This window comes from Halyomorpha halys, unplaced genomic scaffold, assembly GCF_000696795.3.
Source record: "Halyomorpha halys isolate HHAL.00 unplaced genomic scaffold, Hhal_1.1 Scaffold262.1, whole genome shotgun sequence".
Lineage (NCBI taxonomy): Eukaryota > Metazoa > Arthropoda > Insecta > Hemiptera > Pentatomidae > Halyomorpha > Halyomorpha halys.
Window position 1 is genome coordinate 324,686 of NW_027109480.1, and position 21,206 is coordinate 345,891.

The 21,206-nt window shown below is 30.4% G+C and overlaps 1 protein-coding gene across 1 annotated transcript in view; it reads left to right on the forward strand.

The window, feature by feature from the left end:
• Ca-alpha1D (Ca[2+]-channel protein alpha[[1]] subunit D) overlaps positions 1–21,206 on the forward strand; it is a gene marked incomplete in the record, with an annotated part of 380,374 nt that overhangs the window by 264,550 nt on the left and 94,618 nt on the right. The window contains 14 exon segments of the mRNA XM_067047658.1: positions 5,615–5,711; positions 5,833–5,890; positions 6,033–6,289; positions 7,858–7,963; positions 8,237–8,376; positions 8,463–8,569; positions 11,350–11,502; positions 12,558–12,751; positions 12,831–12,934; positions 15,117–15,280; positions 17,533–17,629; positions 17,712–17,857; positions 18,282–18,355; positions 18,983–19,134. Of these exon segments, the coding sequence (XP_066903759.1) occupies positions 6,105–6,289; positions 7,858–7,963; positions 8,237–8,376; positions 8,463–8,569; positions 11,350–11,502; positions 12,558–12,751; positions 12,831–12,934; positions 15,117–15,280; positions 17,533–17,629; positions 17,712–17,857; positions 18,282–18,355; positions 18,983–19,134 (1,622 nt within the window).

The window sequence follows — 21,206 nt, forward strand, 5'->3', positions numbered from 1 at the left end:
AATCTTAGTTGCCGAGATGAAGCGGACGGACTAAGATTGCTGGAGAGAAGGAGAGGAGATTGGTGAACGTACAGAAAAACAACTTTTGTGAGAATAGATTGGCAATGAACTTCTTTATCCCAAGTAGAGAGTACGTACGCCACCAGTGCTATGACTAGGCCTGGGAAGGATGTGGATCAAAGATCAAATTGGGGATTCAGAGCCCCTAGTCGCCTAAGCATATAGTTGTATTATTGACTGATCCTCAAGACTAATAAAAATATATACCCACAACTGTCAGGAAAAGGGTTATCAATACATGTATATAATTGAAGCACTGCTACATCTTCAACCAGAGGGGACTAAACTGATCATTGATATGAAACGGATTTCCAGGACGCCATCGTGTACAATACTACTACAGCGTTTGTTGATGAAAATTGAACTGTCATTTATTGTTTTTATATCATTCTAATTCCTCAAATAAATTTTGTATGTAACTGTGGGTTAAAAATTAAACATAAAAAAATAAAAATTAAGTTGTTTGTCGTTTGTTCGTTACACTTTTCGCTATTGGGGTGGGGGAGAACATAGTTTTCAGAAATTTGTAAACAATCGAACAATGACTTAACGATCTTTTTATTAAACTAATCTTTTAGAGAACATTTTGTAAGTAGTTGGTTAAGTTTTAAAATAAGAATTTCAAATTAGTTTACCAAGACGATTCCAGGGTAGGACAATTATAAAGCAGAAAACTATTTAATTTATTTACTAATACTGGAATTGTCATTGAACTAGTCCAAAGAAAATACTACGAACTAGTTAAATACAATTGGTTGTATTTTAACACAGATTTATTAACTAAAGCATCTAGTCAACTTATCTTTATACTAAATAAGTTTTAAACTGGTTATACTATACGGGACGGAAACCACATGCTCCCCAGTCTAGATCAACTACTGAGAATAGAACGAAGAATCCTAAGAAGAATCTACGGCCCCAAAAAGACACAAGAAGGATACAGACCCAATAAAGAAATCTACAAAGGCACAAGGGGCCTAGAAACAGAAATAAGAATCAGAAGACTGAAATTCCACGGACATTCGGTAACAGTGGCCCCGGAAAGACTAAACAAGGAAATATTCCAAAAAATCCGATGATATAAAAGCTCAGGAGGATACATTAGGCAGATGAAGAAAGAAACGGAAAGACTAGGAATAACGGACCAGAACTGTCTAGACGGAGAAAGATATAGGAAAAGACTGAAGGAAATCAAGATTGTTGTGGGAAAGAGAAATTCGAAAAGGGAGTCGCGTGGATGGTACAGAAGAAATAAACCAAAGGCACGCAGAAATAATGAGGAAGAAGTGGAAGGAAGGGAAAAACAAAAAAAAAGATAGAAGTTAAAAGTAATGATATTCGCGTGGTCTCTAAGGCCGTTCCGTAAAAAAAAAAAAAAAAAATAGGTTTTTTAATTTTTTTCATTTTATTATTTCCTGAATATGATGGAAATCCTGACTTATTTTTATCTTCAAGTCGCTGGATTCTTACAAATGGAATTTTTTAATCTGGTTCAAACTGGATCAATTGTTTTTGAATTATTACCTACTGTGATAGCCTGACAATCCCTCATGACACAAAATAAGACGACACAATCATATAATTCTAAATTCCATCCTTCCCATGGCCCTTATAAAAATGGTCGGTGCCTCAAACGAAGAAAATATACAAACATTAAAAATGACCAAACATTTAAGTCATACATCTCGGCCAGACCTTCGAGTCTCCTGAATTCTGTGGATGGACACCCTTATAGTCCCTCCTTCCTCCCTCCCCTCCCCCCCAAAAAAAAAATATATCTTTCTCTAGATTCGCCCTAAATAACAAATATATATTATTGTTCATTAAGAAATTATTCAAATTTACACAATATATTGCTGACAATTACGAATGACAGTCATATTAACACCAATGTTCATTAATGCAAAAACTGGATAAAATGATTAATATTTTAATATTATAATCATAAAATAAGCTTCATCAATACCCTTGATATTAATTCCAAAGATGTGGGCCTGTTTTGATTAGCCCTAATCTCCCGAACGAGATTAGAAAGTTCACCAAAAGTTTGAAACAGTTATCAGCTGCTACTATCATAATCAATGCATGGCAACATCCATTGGCTAAGCTTTACTAAACTTCACAAATATTATTGAGTTTAGCTTACTTATGTTTATGTTGCCATATAAACATACGAAACATACACAAACATATATATATATAAACATATACACATTGTATCCTACAATACAGGTTTACAGGTTCTCTCTCCATAACTTCAACAATTTTTCTTTGATTTTGCTGGGTCATAACGTGGCATGGGGTTCTATCTTTTGAGAGTATTGTTTATTTTCTTATCTTCTCCACTTCTTCCACGTCCACAAACGCCGAAATTTCCAACAAAATTGGGTACTTTTCTATACAAATTCTGATAGTAAATAAGATTTTTTGACTAATTCATATCAGACACTTTTTTAATCCGATACTTCATAAAAGCGTTAACCGCCAAAATCCGCGTACAATTTGTTTTCATTGGTTGGCGTGTAAATTGTGCGTGAAATTTAAAAACCCTAAAGAACAAAATCGTTTCAGAATTAGATTTTACTTTAAGAATCCGTCATCATAATTGAGGCTTTATCATCATGACAGATCGAGGAAACTAAATTCTTGATGACTGATTCTTATAAAATTAGGTCAAAAACCTTTAAAAGTAGTTATCTGTTAAAAAAGGACCAGAAATAAATACCTCTTCAAATCTGATTTTCCATCAGAATCCATTAAAAAAAAATAATAAATACGTTTTTAAAAAAAATACCCATACCATTGAATAAATGAAAGTGGGTCAAAAAGTATTATCACACCCCCCTGTTCTACAAATCTCAATAGGATTAAGATATTTTCCTGAACTAATATTTACTTCTTAAGTGGGCCTTGAAAACTAGCTTTTACAAGCAATTAATATTTGTAATTAAAAGATGAGTTTGAAGTAACCATAGGGAAAGTAAATTTTCAGGGTCAAAAAAGTATTGGCACACTTTTTAATTATGTACATAATATTTTATATATTTGAACTGGTAGCCATTAATATTTCTTCATTATCACTCATTTGAATCTATGGCGATATCTGTAATCTTATAGGCATTGATGAAACAGGATTTTGACCAATTTAACGTCATTTCTCATACAAAGTCTTCCGATAGTTTTAACGATAAGTCTTCCTGAGTAAGTCAGTTTTGTGTATCACTCTGTGGATATGGTGTTAGGGTTTCTGATGACTAGGAGGTCAAGATATGGTAGGGGATTATTGATTTATAATTCTACAGTGAAACATGTAAGCGAGGATGGTAGGAATTGAAGGCGGATAGGATATCGGTGATTTAAATAGGATTTAGGATTAAGAGAAGATCGTCAACATATTTTTTGATAAAGATGATGTCATTAGGAAAATAGGGAATTACGGAGTTGAGAAGATCATTGAGAACAATGGTGGAAAGATCGAGGGCTAAAGGATCGCCCATGAAATTTGTTTAAAAAATTGACCATGGAAGGTAAGGCAGCGGGATTTACAACAAAGTTGGAGAGATTTAAGGTAAGAAGATAGGTTAAGAGAGGTATGGGCTTCAATGGTTGACCAGTTGGTTTCTACTAAAAAGAGTGCTATATATTTTGGGATATTGGTAAATAAACTTTCAACGTCAAAAGAAGTAAGGATGTAGTAGTCAGGAATGGTGAAGGATAAAAATTGATCGCGGAGGTGAAAGGAGTTGAGGTGAATATCATATGGATTGTTATGACTAAGAACTTGTAAAGAGGGGAGTAGGAATTTACTAAGTTTAACTGAGGGAGGCTAATATTAGAAGTGATTGGACGGAGGGTGGTATTAGGTTTGGGAATTTGGGAAAGCAATGAAAATGGGGAGCAACAGAATTGTACGAAATGAGGTTTCTATGTAGTTGGGATAGTTTCTATGATAATGAGGTTTCTAGGATAGTTGAATTGTTTTGAATATAAGAGATCTTGAAGATGTTTATTAAATATGGTTTTAAGTGAAGGATTGGGGCCTCAGGATGTGGGTACGTATTTAGATTGGTCAAATAGAAATAGTGTCATTTTTTCTTTGTTTAAGAGTTTCTTTTAGCACATTTTTTGAAGAAATCTTATTTTTTTCTTATTTTCAGGTCCAATCAGTATCATAGGTGTTCTATAGTATTAATATCCAGAGACTGTTGTGGCCTTTTAAGTTGCCTCGGAATATTTTACAGCATTCACTCTTTCGTTTTGTTAGCCGTATGCTTGGGGTCATTGTCTTCTTGGAAAATAAAATTATCTTTGATCCCCAGCTTTCTGGCACTACTTTTTTAATTATGCCGTAAAATGTCGAAATATTTTTCGACATTCATAATAGCATCAGTCAAGGCCATGTTTTCTGTACCATTCAACGACCTGTAATCCCAAACTTGGAAACAGTGGGCCTCACATGTCGAGGCTGAAACTCGATATTAGGTTTTTGCCAAATGAACTTGCGGCCATCAGAAGCAAAAATATTAATTTACTTCCATCTGAAAAAATAACATTTTTCCAAAATTTCAAGTTTTTATTATCAAATGATTAGACACACTAAAGCCGTTTTTTTTTTGGCAATTTGTCTCGGTAATAAAAAGTTGTTTCCTTTGAACCCCACCTTAATAATTATATTTTTGAATAACATTTTTTACTGTTTGTAAACTTAAGGTGTTATTGGAAGTTGATTCAACTTATTCTGCTATCCTGGCGGCTGATCTACTGAGATCTTCTTCTACAATCCTGTGTATGTTCCTTTGTTCTTATTCCCTAAATTTTGATGGCCGTCCTGAACGAGGAATGTTTAAAATCGAACCAGTGTTTCTTAACTTTTTAACAATATTTCAAACAGTATTGAAACTTATTTCCAATCAATTTAGCTATTTTTCGGCTAAGTTCTTTAAAATATAATTTAATTGCCAAGTTTTTCAAAGAAAGACGATGTTCACTGGTTTTAGTCATTTTTTTTAAGCAAATATAGAACGAAAACTGAGTTTTATTGTTATCATTGCATCGTTGTTAACTCTCATTGCTTTCAATTGAAACCAAAAGGATTTATTTGTTTTGGTTGGAGCTAATGGCAAACATTTAAAACTGTGCTAATACTTTTTCGATCCTAACAATTTAATTTTCGTATGATTACTTCAAACTCGCCTTTGAATTCTAAATATTAATTGATCCTAAATTTAGTTTTTAAGGTCCACTTATGAAGTAAATATTAGTTTTAGAAAATATCTTAATCCTATTTAGATTAGCAGAAAAAAAGATTGTATGCCAACACTTTTCTGGCCCACTGTAGGTGTGCTGGAGAAGAAGTAGATGAATGTAACAAAAAATAAAATAATAAAATATATATATACACACATTTACAAATATGTTAGTCGCTGAGAAAAATCAAGAATATTTCACTAGAAATTTTTAATATATCACTTTCTTTATTTTTCATCAAAAATAATGAATTGCTTTTTAATTCTTACTTGAGAAATAAATCTAATGTTACTAAATTTTATTTCAGTATTGCTGGGCCTACATCCAAACTGATCAACAATCTTGTTCTCAGTCTTTATCATGAGCCCTTTCTCCCTCATAGTATTTGAAATCGATATTTTCAGGTAAGTTGTACAGAATACATTTACTTGGTACTGAATTTGTTCTCAACTAATTTATAAATTTGCATTTGTTTAAATGTACATTACTTCTAGAATTATAACTTAACCTTTTATATTTGAATAGGAGTTGATTATGAATCCCTGAAGACTATAATATCAATGACGAGAAAAAGTATATCAAGGTATGAGAACTAATTCTCATAATACTTAATACTTCTCTTCTTGTTTCTTTATCACTTTTCATTATACATCAGTCATATACCAATTTTTTAATGAAAATCATAATATTTATCATATAATTGAATGATTATTTTAATATTTCAGTTATATAAAGAGAAAAGCAGAAAGGTAGAAGAGAAGAAAGGTTTATGGAAAACAAACTTACTTTAATAAGTAATGAGTACTCCCAATATAAATGTCAACAATAACAACAATAATGTGGGTGCTGGTGGTAAACCTACCCCAAAACGTCCAATCAGGAGGGGTGGCAAACCACCTCCTGATAGGCCACAAAGAGCTCTCTTCTGCCTTCCACTCAAAAATCCAGTTAGAAAGCTATGCATTGATGTGGTTGAATGGAAGTATCCTTTTAATATAGCAAAATTTATAAAATATTATTCAAATTATATTTCTATATACCCAATCAATAGAATAATAATATTAACTCCAGGATAATAATGTTTCATGTAATTAGTTGTAATAGACCATCAAAACTAGTTCAGAAATGCTAAAAATTAATTGAAAAACGTTCACTTGGTATTCATACATAAGACTACTTTTTTAGATTTGATTATTTCTATAATATTTCAGAAAGGTCAGATGTACTCCAGATTACTAGAAATTAAAAAAAAGAAAACTGACAAATTTAACAATGAACACTATGGTGTATCACTGATAATTATCCAAAAATTTTGACAAATACTTTTCAATAGACCTGTCACCAATCAAAAATGCCAAAACTTTGATAAAATTACTATTGCGCATCATTTAAAAATTATATTCTTAAAAACTAGGATCTATCACAACATTATCGAAAATGAAAAAAGTAACAGATGTAATGATTAATAAGAGACTTTAAACAGTACTTAGTGACACAATACATTATAAACAAAACCCATTTAGTTTTACATCCCAAAGAAATGTATTAAACACAATTTACAAAACAGAAGAGATCTAAAGATTAATTTAAAAATAATGAACACAAAATCAGGTTGACTATTCACAATTCCAGAGTAAGTCCTGCACAAACATATTGTTAAAAAATTACAGAAAAACAAAAGTACCCATTACAAAGATACCACATTGCAATCAAAATAGGGGCTATCTAAATACTAATTTTAAAGTTTTATCTTAGTAATACTTTCTAATCTCTTTTCATTTGTGATATCGATTACCTACAAGTAGAAACTTTGAATTCAACCTATAGCTTAGTATCTTCATTACTTCAATAAGTTTGGATATTTATACATTAGTTAAGAAATATGGGCTATAGGCATTATCTCATTTGTATTCCTTTTCTTTATTTCTTATTCCACAATTGGGAAACAAGTAAGAAAAGTTGTTTCTTTTCAGCCTGCTTTGCTTCAACAAAATAAGTAAAATAACATTAATTGTATTTACCAGGTACCAGAGATTCTTTAGTCAATATTTAATAGCATTTGTCTGAATTCAGATATACTGAAAGTCTTGACGATTTCCCAAGTATATTTTTTAATTTAGGTTGTTAGCATTAGTGTGAATATTTATTAACTAATAGTGAAGGATGGTAGTACAATTTATTATTATCTATGTTCACTTTGATCATTGCTAGTGGTGCAAAATCTCCAAATTTTTTGTCATTTTCATGTATTTAAACAAAATCTAACTGTGCCATTTTATTTGTAGATATGTACTTACATTAACATGAAGAATAATATAAAATATTTAACAAATTCCATTTAAAATGGTATTAGAGATAATAATTACCTATTTTAAAATATCTTTGAATACTTCTGAATCAAAATCCAACAATAAACACAAATAGATGATTTATTAACTTGGATTTTGGCCTAAAAATTAAGATGGTACACTAATTTTGATCTGGAATATATAATTTTGTTTAAAATTTCACTTCAATTTTTTATAAGATTTTCCATAACAAGAAAATTAGACCATTTGAATATTTGATACTTCTAACTATTTTTGCTAACTGTGTAGCACTTGCAGTATATACTCCTTATCCATTTGGTGATTCAAATACTACTAATGCATATTTGGTGAGTAAATTTGTTTGTTTTTTACTACATATCTTAACATTCTATTCTGATTTTTTTTTCATCATCTGATAAAATTAAATCATATTATATTTGTTAATTTTATTTTTGATTTTTTTCATATGACTAGTTTTTTATTAATTATTTATTGATGAAATTTTTTTTTCATGCCTGTAAGTTCTGTTCTGTTCCCAATATATATAATAAAGGTCTTTTTAATAATGTAAACATGTATAATTTTTTTTTATTTATTTATTTATTTTGTTATTCCTCTAGGAAAAAATTGAATACATTTTTCTGGTGATTTTTACTGCTGAGTGTATAATGAAAATCATAGCTTATGGATTTGTAGCCCATGCAGGTGCATATTTAAGGAACGGCTGGAATTTGCTTGATTTTACAATTGTTGTTATTGGGTAAAACATTGAATTTCTTTTCAAAGTAATGTTCAATAATCACTAAATTGAAAATAAAAATATTTTCTTTTTTTTTAATGTTTCAGAATGATCAGTACAGTTTTACAAAATATAACCAATGAAGGATTTGATGTTAAAGCCTTGAGAGCATTCAGAGTTCTACGGCCACTGAGGCTTGTTTCTGGTGTACCAAGTATATATTCTATTGTATTGTCTACCATATTGAATATTCATGGGGACCTAAGTCACTCATCCACCACAAATATAGATTTTAGATTTTATGATATTAAAATACCATAATTGAAAAATCATCACAAATATTAAGGAGTAAAATTATTTATTATTTTTCAAAATCTTACTGAAATAAACATCTGTTAGTTGTCTTGGTATGTTGCATTATTGAAACATACAAAAAAAGTTATTCTTTATTGATGACTTATGTCCTTTGAATACAACATGTATGTGTGTGTGTGTGTGTGTTAATTTTCCTGCTTTAAATAATTGCTCAATTCTAGCAGAACCATTGAGAAAAGTTTGTACCAGTAAAATAACTTAATTTAGTAGCATAATGCTCTGGTTTTACAGTGTTGTATAAAGTGGAATTAAAGTCACAACATTAAATGTTGAGTTTATAATTCTATCGTGATAAGGAATTACAATATATAGCATGAGAGGAAAAAAGAAATAAAGCAGCTGCTCATGAAACATCTAAATTATTTATTTATTATTATTATTATTATTATTATTATTATTTTTTATACTTTGCTTAGCCTAGGTTAAATTATAATTTGTTTTCATTGAAAAATAATAATAAACAACAGTTTGAAATATTTTTATCATTGTAATATTAAAATTAAACTGACTGTAATTAAATTTTGAATTCTCTTTACTTCATTTGTAGTTTTCCTGGAAATTAATTTTAAAAATAGCTGTCACTAATTCGAAAAAGGAATAAAAAACAGAAAATATTTCATTGAGCTAATATTTTATACATAATTTTTAGAAGAAAAATTTGAATAAAATATTTCAGTATCAAGAAACAATTTGACTTTAGATTATTCTTGAAGAATGAAATCACCTATCAACAATAATTAAATCCAAGAACTGAACTTGAAGAAAGAACCTTGATGCAGCAAGTTTGTTTCAGCTGACTGAATAATATATGTATTTATATAATTTAACCTGGAATTTGTCAATGTAGAATAATAAAGAGCAAAATTTTAGTACTTAATTTGTTAAAATTTAATTTCATCATTTATTAATGAAAAGTCAGTATTTTACTTTAAAACTTATTTAAACTGAACCCTTACAATGTTTTTAACATTATTTCTATGAAACTTGAATTATTTTAAAATAAAATTGAGCTATTGAAAAAGTGTTTCTTTAAAATTTTGGATTGAGCATTGAGTAAAATAAATATATAACTTAAATTTTAATATATCTCTATTCAAAGCTAAACCAACACTTTGAAAACTTTAATATGAAGATATTTACTTCATATTTTTAAGAATAATGAAGATTTTTCAGGTTCTGATGGAGTGTAATGTTATTAGATTGAACATTACTTGCTTCCATTTATGAAACAAAGAACCTTTCTGTAAAAAAAATGTTAATTATTTTTCATGTAAATTTACAAAAATGATACAAGGATAATGATAATTAAAATTGTCATTGCTAAATAATAATATTTTGTTTAAAATAATGTATCATTGATCAATATCATTAAATCATAGCACAAAAAATGTATTTTTTTGCTGTTTTATTCACTTTTATACAATGATTGTTTAACATTTTTGATTTATTTAACAGAGGTTTTTCACAAAGTTTTGTTTAAAAGTTTAGGAGACCAACAATTTTGTACACAGTGAATTGAAAACATCAGAACAAAAAATTATTCAATCATGCATCTCTTTGTATTCTGAAGATTAAATGGAGAACATAATTCTAGTTTAGTGGTAGTTTCCCTTGGAAATAAACTGGTGGGGTGTTGAGTAACAAGTAAAAGTATTTAAATGCTATAAACAGGAAAGATATGAGGAGGTGTTCTATTTATAAAGGATCAATAGATGGCAGAAGCAAACAATACTACTGGACATTTTGGATTTTACTTTAAATATAGGACCCCCAGAAGAGAATTAGAATAGAAATGCTCCCCAACTTGTGGTGATATAGATATCTACTATTTAAGAAGACAAATCATTATTTTTGGAAACAGATCATATTACATTAATAGCCATAGAAACTTACCTTTATGTGATGGGGAGTTTATAGTAGATCCCTTTGCTTAATATACCTTAGCTTTGTAAGTAGGGTCACCCAAGCTGGATTGGTCACAGAAGAGTACAACCCTCCCTCTGTGCTGCAGGGGCCTCTGCACTAGTCCAGCTCCTCTTTGAGGAAACCAATAACAAATGCTGAAAAAACAAAACAATAAACATCCTCTATTTATTATATTTTTTATGATTTGTGATAATCTGGCAATCGTCAGGCAATTAATTACTTGCTGAACACTCCTCTGATATCACAACACAAAATTACTAATCCCTGAATGATCAAACAAGTTTATTTTGAATTCAACAAAATTATCTAGTTGGAAACTACTAGATTGAAGAAAAGTTACCACTAAAAAGAATAAAAAACCAATAGAGCTGTTTAATTCTGTCAACTTAAATATGATTTCAGCTTCCATACCTAAACTTCTACCTTAAAATAAAAACATATTAAATACAAAAATAAAGATATATAGTATTGTTGTTTTTTTAAATCTTGGTTAATTGTAGGATTCAATTTTTAAAACTTTATAGTAAAAAAGAAAATCATTTTAATGTTATTTATTGGTATATTTGAGATGAGCTTTGTGTAGCAGACCAACTCTCATTTTTATATTAACAACCATATTAAGTGTATGGTAATGTAATGTATTTATATTAATCATTATATTTATATATTTAATAAAACATATTCTGTTTTTAGGTTTACAAGTTGTTCTCAATTCTATACTGAGGGCTATGGTACCTCTACTCCATATTGCCCTACTTGTATTGTTTGTGATAATAATATATGCAATAATAGGTTTAGAGTTGTTTTCTGGCTGTCTCCATAAAACATGCTACAGTAATATTACAGGTATGTTAAGTGAAAATTAAGATTTTAATAAACCATCCTCATGGGTAAAATCTTTGTTCATATCATTCATGTAAGCATGGATTTTATTTTTCATTCCGATGAAACACCACTGAGGGGGAAGGGGAAAGAGTATTGTAGAGAGTAAGAGTAAATAAGTAAATAACCCTTAGATTTAAATTTCAATATGATTTAATTTTTTTCCTTTATCCTTGCACTACATATTTCCATTGATTTGAAAAATAATTTTCAGTATTCAATGATGAATATAGTGATTTATATTCCGTTTTTAGTCTCTGAGACATCCTAAATTTTATGGTCTAGAATAATGGTTCCCAACCGAGGTTCCGTGATCCTCTTCCAGGGGCTCTGTGAAATATTTTAGGAATAGGTCATTCCACGTCAACTGAACACAGTTTTGAACCTTACCATCTTTGATTTTCTTCAATTTTGCACAGGTTTTGTGTAGGTATCATTTTCTTTTTAAGCTTTTGTTGAAAAGAACACATTTGGCACCGTATTTGTATCAAATGATTATGTAAGTGTTCTGCCAGTTTCCTACTAGTATCTAAAGGGTTTCATCACCAAAAAAAAGGTTGGGAATCATTGGTCTAGAATAATGTTATTAACACATTATGTTTAGAGATTGTCGTGCTACGTCTATACTTATCTATTTATTTAACTCTTGACTTTTCAAGTCAATATTCATTTATTTACATATTCTTTCAAATTAATTCATCATGAAGTAGATCAGCTTAGATGGGAAATAAGCTTTAAATCTATGTTCAAAAGTTTAATTTTAATCCAAACTAAGTTTTGTTATCAATCTATTAATCTGATAGAATAGAAAATAAATTAATACCATAATAGAAAATAATTTTACTATTGAGTGGATATATGACAAATTTAGATCAACCTATAATACTTAATTCAGAGGCTTTCTATTTTTAAATTGTCTGTATTAAACTTAATTTAATAGGACCCTATCATATATAAAAATTGAATGTATATAAATTATGATGAATGTGATAAAAATTCCTATTGAATATAATTTTCAGAGGAAATGATGGAAGATCCTCACCCTTGTGGTGATACTGAAGATGCTGGATTCCAATGTCCCAAGGATATGGTTTGTAAAGAAGGTTGGGATGGGCCTAATTTTGGAATAACTAATTTTGATAACTTTGGATTAGCTATGCTGACTGTTTTTCAATGTATTACACTAGAAGGCTGGACAGACGTTCTTTATAATGTACGTCAACAATAATTCTTTTCACATACTTTTATTATTATATTATCTGTTTTAATTAATATGATTTGCTTTTTTTCAGATTGAAGATTCCTTAGGCAATTCTTGGCAATGGATGTACTTCATATCAATGGTTATACTTGGTGCTTTTTTTGTTATGAACCTAATTCTTGGTGTGTTGAGCGGGTATGAAGTTTGCAATAATTTATTTTAACATTTATCTCTGTAAGAATATCTTTTTACATATAGTCCATTCATTGAAAGAATACTTCTGATTGGTGGTGCACAAGTATTCAACACTCCCCTACCCATCTTAACCCAAACCACCACAAATTATAGACTAGAATGATTAAATAGTACTGAAGAATGAAGGGACACTTTTTTAAAAATGGGAGTTGGTTGGATAGACAGCTTTGTGTGGATGGAAGGGAATTGTGAGAAGTGTGTTTGTATGAAAGTAAGATGGAACGAGAGATGTTGGGGCCGTGGGGCATAGGTCCCAAAGCAGAGTATCCAGTTCGGAACATTGTGGGGGTTAGATTTCCACCTGGGGCAGTTGATATTTATTTCTCATCAGTCCCGAGAAATGAATCTTGACACTCCCACCTTGTTTAATATACGGTGGCTACTCTGGTAGCCACGGGGGTTGGCAAAAAGGACCAATAGGCCCATTTGCTGGACTAGTCCCCCTCCCCCACCAATTACCAATATCTAGGAGCATTTCAGATCTTTTATTCTAAGAGTTATTTAAATTCTCCATACGAGAGGAAATTAATACTTTTTATAGATCCCCAAAGCACAACTCCATTTGTCCAATTAGGTCTTATTATAATCATGTAAATGAGACTTTTGTAGTTGGTTAAATTTATTCTTTTAACCATAATTAGGTCACTGGAAAGTGATGATTTGAATACAATGATACAGTAAACCAAATTAAACACTGGAAGTAAATAATAAAAATAATTACCCTTGACTTGAACAAAAAATAATGTTTTACTGAATAAAATAAAGTAAAACCTATATAAAAAATAAAATAGAATTCGAGCTCATAAAAAGAAAGAAAAAGCTAATTTTATATAATAATAAAAAAAATCATTCCATGAAAATAATTAAATTGAGGATGTACATAAAATATAAGTTAAACAAAGTTACTGCGGTATGGTAAGATTGAAGAGACAAAGTTCTAGAGATAGTAATTTCTGCTTTTCAGTACAGATGTGTGGTCATCCAAAGTAGTTACAAGGAAAAAGGTTTTCCCTTGGCCCACGGCCATTCCCTCCAGAATGAATAAAAGCTTCTCATGGAAGTATTTTTTGCCTCCTGGTGCCATCTATATAATTGTGGCTATGCAATTCATTAGGACTCTCTTATTTCTTGGTCTGTACTGAACTCTGAAAGAGGGCTAGACTCTGGTGGGAAGACAGAGAAGAAGGAGGGCTTGAGCACCTGCAGCTCCCAGATCTCTATAGAAAAGGATGGGCACTTGACATTTAGGAACTAGATTCCACTTTAGAACCTTCAATGAACATAAAATCTCAATAAGCCATTAACTGGAAGCTTTGACTGTTTTTTCTAGTAAGTGTATATAACAGTCGGAATCAATGAGCTGTTTCCTATCTTTTTAGTATTGCACGAGGATTCCAAGTTAGTCATTAGTCCAGATGTAGTCTTAGGTATCGGATCTATTTGTCAGGGATATGTGTAAAGAATGGGACCAAGGGAACTACATTGGGTAACACCAACATACTGAGAAAAAAAGGGATGAATAGGCACTATTGTGATGTACTTTGAACCATCTAAGTGAAAGATAGGAATGGGCAATGAGAAAGTATTCACAGGCTAAGAATTTATGGAGTTTATAAAGTATTCTCGGGTGCCAGACTCGATCAAAAACAACTTCATTTGTTAAAATATATGAAACAAAATCCACTACACCAAACTAATAATAGTAAAAATTTTGTTACTGTAATTTTTAAAGTTTGTTAAATTAAAATCAATCTCAATGTTTTTTCTAGTTAATACTTTTTAATTCATTTTAATGCACACACGCATGCAAGTGTAGTCAAACCAGGCAGAACATTGTATGTTCCACATTGATCGAAAATTAATTTTTGAACTTTTGGTGTTTTTAGGTATGCAGACGTTTATGTTTAAGTTATGAAACCTATTTCCATACCTTTATATAAGAAATCATTTCTTAAAATTATTGAAATAATTTATGAAAATATTATTTAATTAATATAATTTTTATGATTACTTTTAAAAAATTGAATCAATAGACCTTACAATTTTTTCAATGTTTTGTGATAATACTGAAACTATTTCACTTCTAGCATAAATGACAAATTATGCTATGTTTTTTCTGTAGAGAATTTTCAAAAGAGAGAGAAAAGGCTAAAGCACGAGGAGACTTTCATAAATTAAGAGAAAAACAACAACTAGAGGAGGATTTAAGAGGTTATCTTGACTGGATCACCCAAGCTGAAGATATTGAACCTGAAGGAGAAGATAGAAAACATTCTGAATCAAAAAGTATTCATAACATACTGTATCGTTATAAGTATTATTGTTGATTCAATTTCAAGTTTTGTTATTGTCACTCAAAGGAGAATGGCATATTTCCTTAGTTCTTCTCTATATCTTTGCATCTAAAGCTAATATAGAATCTGAACCATTATAAACTCATTTTTTTATTCTTTTTCGTTTTCTTTGGAACTAATGTTTTATTACTGGTATTCATAGAAACAAGTTTTTTTCTATCAATGCTTGTATATATTTTTATTTTATATAACTGGTTAAAGAACAAAAAAAAATCCCATGGCAGATTTTGAGCATCCATGCATCTATTTCCACACTTTCTAACCTCCTGATTCAAGATCAATCAAATAAGAGTTTTCTTAAAGATTTTACTGTTTTCCATCCCACCATAGCCTTTCAGTTTTTATAATAATTACCATGTCATTATCATTGTACAAGGTGTACAGTTCCTAATTCTTATTTCTCTTCCACATTTCACCTTCCATAATAGGGCTGTAAATGCTTCTTAGGCTTCCTTGATTAAAGATGTGAAGTCTGCATTCTTTGATTTTGGTAAACTTCCAAGACTTCAAATCATAAATAAAAACAGGAAGAATGAGTGTCTTGTACAGCCGTATATTTGTTGTTTTAGATTGATGCCTGATCCAGATATATCTGGACAGGGTGAAGTAACATTTATTGGCTGCCGAGATTCTTCTCTGAATCTTCTGTGATAAATTATTGCATGAATTTACTTGAGATTCCAGGTAAACAAAGTTCTCCATCAGCACAAATTTATAATTACCTACTTCGAATAAGAGTCCAATAGCTCCCCTACTACCACTAATTCTCATCTATTTTGTCTCCTTACTTAACACAAGACCAAACTTCCTTGCTGATGCTTTCAGAAACAGAAATCCTGCTCACAGGCCCCAGACATATCTTGATATTATATCTATACCATCCGCATAATTCAGAATTGGTGTTACTTTAGTCACTCTACCTTAGGAAGATTGACCTTGGTTTTCAAATATATGAACCCATCACTACTCTTTGATATGATAGCCATTGGTCCCTTGCAATTCCCTACTAATGTCTAAAACTAAAAACATGCAGGTTGCAGAATTAAAGGTTAGTTCATGTAACAAAAAATTATATATATTTTCCACAACTATAATTATATAAATGAAATGTTTTATGAAATCATGAAATGTTACAAGAATATTATACACTAAAGAATCAATACAAAAATAGTAATTGTAATTAAGGCAAATGAATATGAAGTATAATATTGTATTGAATATAAAAAAGTCAAGAGAAGAATAATAAAAATTGTATTGGCTTCGAGCAGTTGAGAACTTGAAACCTTGAACTTCAGAACTAATGCCACCACCATTAAACTATGGTCTCCACTTGAATATCCATATTTGAATCCATTATGGCTCTTATAATAGAGCCACATCTATCTTGGATGAAAGAATATTTCAATTGGTGGACAATTAGACAAAAGAGATAATTCTAATGTAAAATAGAGTTTAACTCATATATAGCAAGGAATCAGTAATTCTGCTATCTTTTGTAGACCTGATGATACCTCACAAATATACCTGTGACTTTTGCCAATAGATTATGAGAATTGATCAAATGTCTGTGATTGTATAACAAAACTTGTTAATATAAAATTGATGATCTGCACTGCTGCCCTCATGGATGCCTTAGACAAACTAGAGAATGAAGATGAGATGAAACAAAGTCCTAATTGAAGATATTGAATTATATTTGTATCAAAAATGACTATGAAATTAATTTAATAAAAAAAATATAATACTTCATAACAAGAAAAAAATTATTTTATTATAATCAAAATTAGACTGCTGACTATGCACGTAGGGAGAAGAAAATACCTTGCTAAATCTGAAATGTGGTACAATAATAAGTAATCCTACATACATAACCAGTGCCTACCATTACATGTTGTCAGTCCAAATATTTGAAAATCAAGGTTTTTAATTACATGAATGATAGAACTTATCATATATATATGTATAAGTAATTGACTATATTATTTCAATTTATGAAGAAGATGGTCAGGGGTGTGGTAAAAAAAACAAAAATAGTTAACAACAATATTTTTTCTTTTGATCGCACCCCTGACCATCTTCTTCATAATTTAAAATTATTTTAGCTTTAAGATAATACTTTCAAAGATTGTTTATGACCTTTTACATAAATATATACACTGGTTATCTTTTTTTTTTTAACAAAAGACAAAAACAGGGAAACAGAATCTGCTGATAGACTTGAAGGTGATGATGGAGAAAAACAAGATACTTGGTTTGTTGAAAAGAAGAAAAATTTTGATAGGTAAACTGTAACTTTCCATAAAATTTTTACCTAGGTAAAAAAAAAAATAATAATTTCCCTTAATATAAATTTTATGTTCTAGAATTAATCGACGTATGCGCAAAGCATGTCGGAAAGCAGTAAAATCTCAAGCATTTTATTGGTTGATCATCATACTTGTGTTTTTGAATACAGGTGTTCTTGCAACTGAACATTATCGCCAACCTGAATGGTTAGACAAATTTCAAGGTAATTTCAACTGAAATAATTTCCGAAAGGTTAAATTAATGTTTTTATGTGATAACATGAACCTTAATTGTTTAAATTATAATTATAATTGGATTAATGGGAACATTTTTAAATATCAGTCCTTTCCGTTTTTGTTTCAATTTGAAATTTCATTTAAGTGTCTGTTCGTTCTTCATGTGGTGTCATTTTTAGTTTAAGTTTTTTGAGCTTTAAATTAACTTTAAAATTAAATTGTATTTTAAAAACTTAAGTAAATCAGGAAAGATTAATGTATGTTATATTTTATATTTTTCCTATAAGTGTGAGACAAATGTATATTTAAGGAAAATCTCTCTTGTATATAAAAAAGTTTTTAGTGATCACTGTGTAATATTTCATTTTACATATAATCTCCAATTAATATTTTATTTGGCTTTGATTTCAGAAATAACAAATATGTTCTTCATTGCTCTGTTTACAATGGAAATGTTTCTCAAAATGTACAGTCTTGGATTTCAGGTATGTCACATTTTAATTTAATTCTTTTTAAAAGGACTATTTTATTAATATTAAACAAAAATATAAATTAATAAGTTTTTCCAGAATTTATAAAATGGAACTATTTTATTAATATTAATTTTAAAAAATTAAGTTCTGTTAGAATTTCTAGCTTATAATTTATACTGGCGTATGCTTGTTTTTATATTGTTTATAAATAAAATAATATAAATTCTTTGTGTTATTCACTTATTGACCAATATTTGTAGTTTATATTTGATTTTATATTCATGAATTAAACATCTATTTTTTTTTACATTAATAAAAAATTTTCTATTTAAAAATAATGTGTGTGTACCTAAATAAATAAATTTTTTCTTGACTATTAATGTTATATATTTTTGAGGATTTTTAGGCTCAGTCAATAATAAAGAAACTATATATATATGGCAACGTTTCGAGATTTTAGGGTTCTCATAGTCATGTGTTACTGTGAAATAAAAAATAATTTTTTTGAATAAAGAATTTTCCCAACTACTAATAAATTGTAGTAGATTCTATTTATTAATCTCAACTTGTATTCTATACATTTTTGTGTATATATATACACACTTTACTGTTTGCTACTAATTTATTTTTACTTTTCAGGGTTACTTTGTATCACTGTTCAATAGATTTGATTGTTTTGTTGTGGTTGGAAGTATTGGAGAAATGGTATTAACTAGGACTGATATTATGCCTCCATTAGGTGTATCTGTTTTGCGTTGTGTTCGTCTTTTACGAGTTTTTAAAGTTACAAAGTAAGTAATATTTCCAGTTCTTGAAATAGAATGCATTACATGAACATTAATTGATTTTTGTCATGTATATATTGAATATCGACAATTAACTAATTCACAAAAAAAAAAAAACATGAATATATAAAAAACACATGGCATAAATATGTTCACACTCTTTCTCTTAGTCCTGTATGACTAGGATCCTGACATCCAGCCATGTGAACTCCCAACCCCTTCTGGCACATTATGCGGAATTTCTAGATTATTCCTTCCAAAATTTTTACCACACTATTGCCGTCAGAAACGTGGCTTAAACCCAATATCCCAACTTTCTCCATCTCCATTCCCAACTATAACATCCTTTGTCATAACTGAATGGACCGTACTGGTGGTGGAGTTGCTCTATACGTTCATGACAGTCTGAGGGCCAAAATCATTTTAAATTCCCCTTCCTTTGACACCCCCCATTTGGAATACATTTTTGTACAAATTACGTCAAGCTCGTTTTCCCTCCTCTATATTGTCATTTATTGCCCACCTCGAGTCTGTTTTGATTTGCATTTGAATCCTCCTTCCTTTCATATATTCCTTTCTTCCAAAACATAATAATTGCAGGCAATCTCTACACCAACTTTCTCACAGACTCTCCCGATCGATCATACCTTATGGACCTAATTTTCTCCCTAGACCTTTTTATTGTTCCCTACCAATCCACACATCATTCCCAGTCCACTGATACCTGGCTTGATGTATTTATTATTGATCCCCTACAGAACCTTCTATCCTCCTCCTAAATTCCTATGTCTTTTCTTTCCTCCGATGACTTCATAAAAATTTCTTACAACATTCCCTTGCTTATGCCAAAGAAAATTAGTGGGCGAAACCTTGATTCTTTAACCATAGAAAACATTTGTCCCTACCTTGATGAACTTTCCCTATCCTTAGAACCTATCTATTCACTTTTATCTATTGACGATATGCCTATCCTCGAATCTCCTTATATTCCTAAACCAGCATGCTCCTCTTAAAAACCGTACCTTCAAACTGGTCTCCGGTTCCCTGGATCAACTCGGAAATAAGCCAAGGAGCAATACTTTCACAACATCCTATCCCAAGCACCTGATCCTAAATCCAAATGGAAAATCCTTAAGAACCTCTCTGTTATAAGTTCTAAATCCTGTCTATTTCACCCAGTTGATACAGACAAGCTTAAGCTTTCTTTGCTGCTCCTTCTCCCTCAACAACCTCATGCAAATTTTCATCTCTTCACATCCCTGAAATCCCATTTGATTCCAATAACTTTTATTTCTTGAATGTTTCCCCAGATGACTTAATCTCAGCAGTCCTCAAGTCCAGAACTAACAATTACGGCCCAGACAATGTTCCCATAAAGATCATCAAACTTTGTCTCCCCACCATTCTTCCTGCCTTTCTGCACATTCATAACTTCTCCCTTCAAAATTCCGTTTTTCCCAAAGCCTGGAAGAAAGTCCTTATCTGACCACTGAACAAAGTACTTTCTCCTTCTTCAGTTTCCGACTTTCGGCCAATATCCATGTTATCCAATTTGCCCAAGCCGCTAGAAAGATTAGTCCACTCCCAACTTAATAATTTTCTCGAGAAAAAAGCTCTCCTTAATCCTTTCCAATCTGGTTTATGCTCTCAACACTCCACACAATCCGTTTTAATGAAAATTTCCCAAGACCTCCAATCTGCTATAGACAATTATCATATATCAATTTTATTTCTTTTTGATTTTTTGAAGGTATTTGACACAGTTAACCATTAGATCCTCCTCAATAAACTTCAAAACCTTTCCATGTTAAATAGTGTCCTAAAGTAGTTCCTCTCCTTCCTGTCCCATCGTTCCCAAACAGTCGTCCTTCCGAATAAACCTCTTTCTTCTCCCATACAAGAAGATATTGATAGCATTAACGCATGGGCATTTAACAATGATTTGAAGCTGAATGCTGAAAAAACCAAGGCCATTCTTATTGGTTCCAAGCGCCTCCTTCATTCCTTCCCTTACTGTCCTCTACTCTTCCTTAACAACCAACCGACTCCCTTCTATCCTACAATAAAAAACCTTCAAC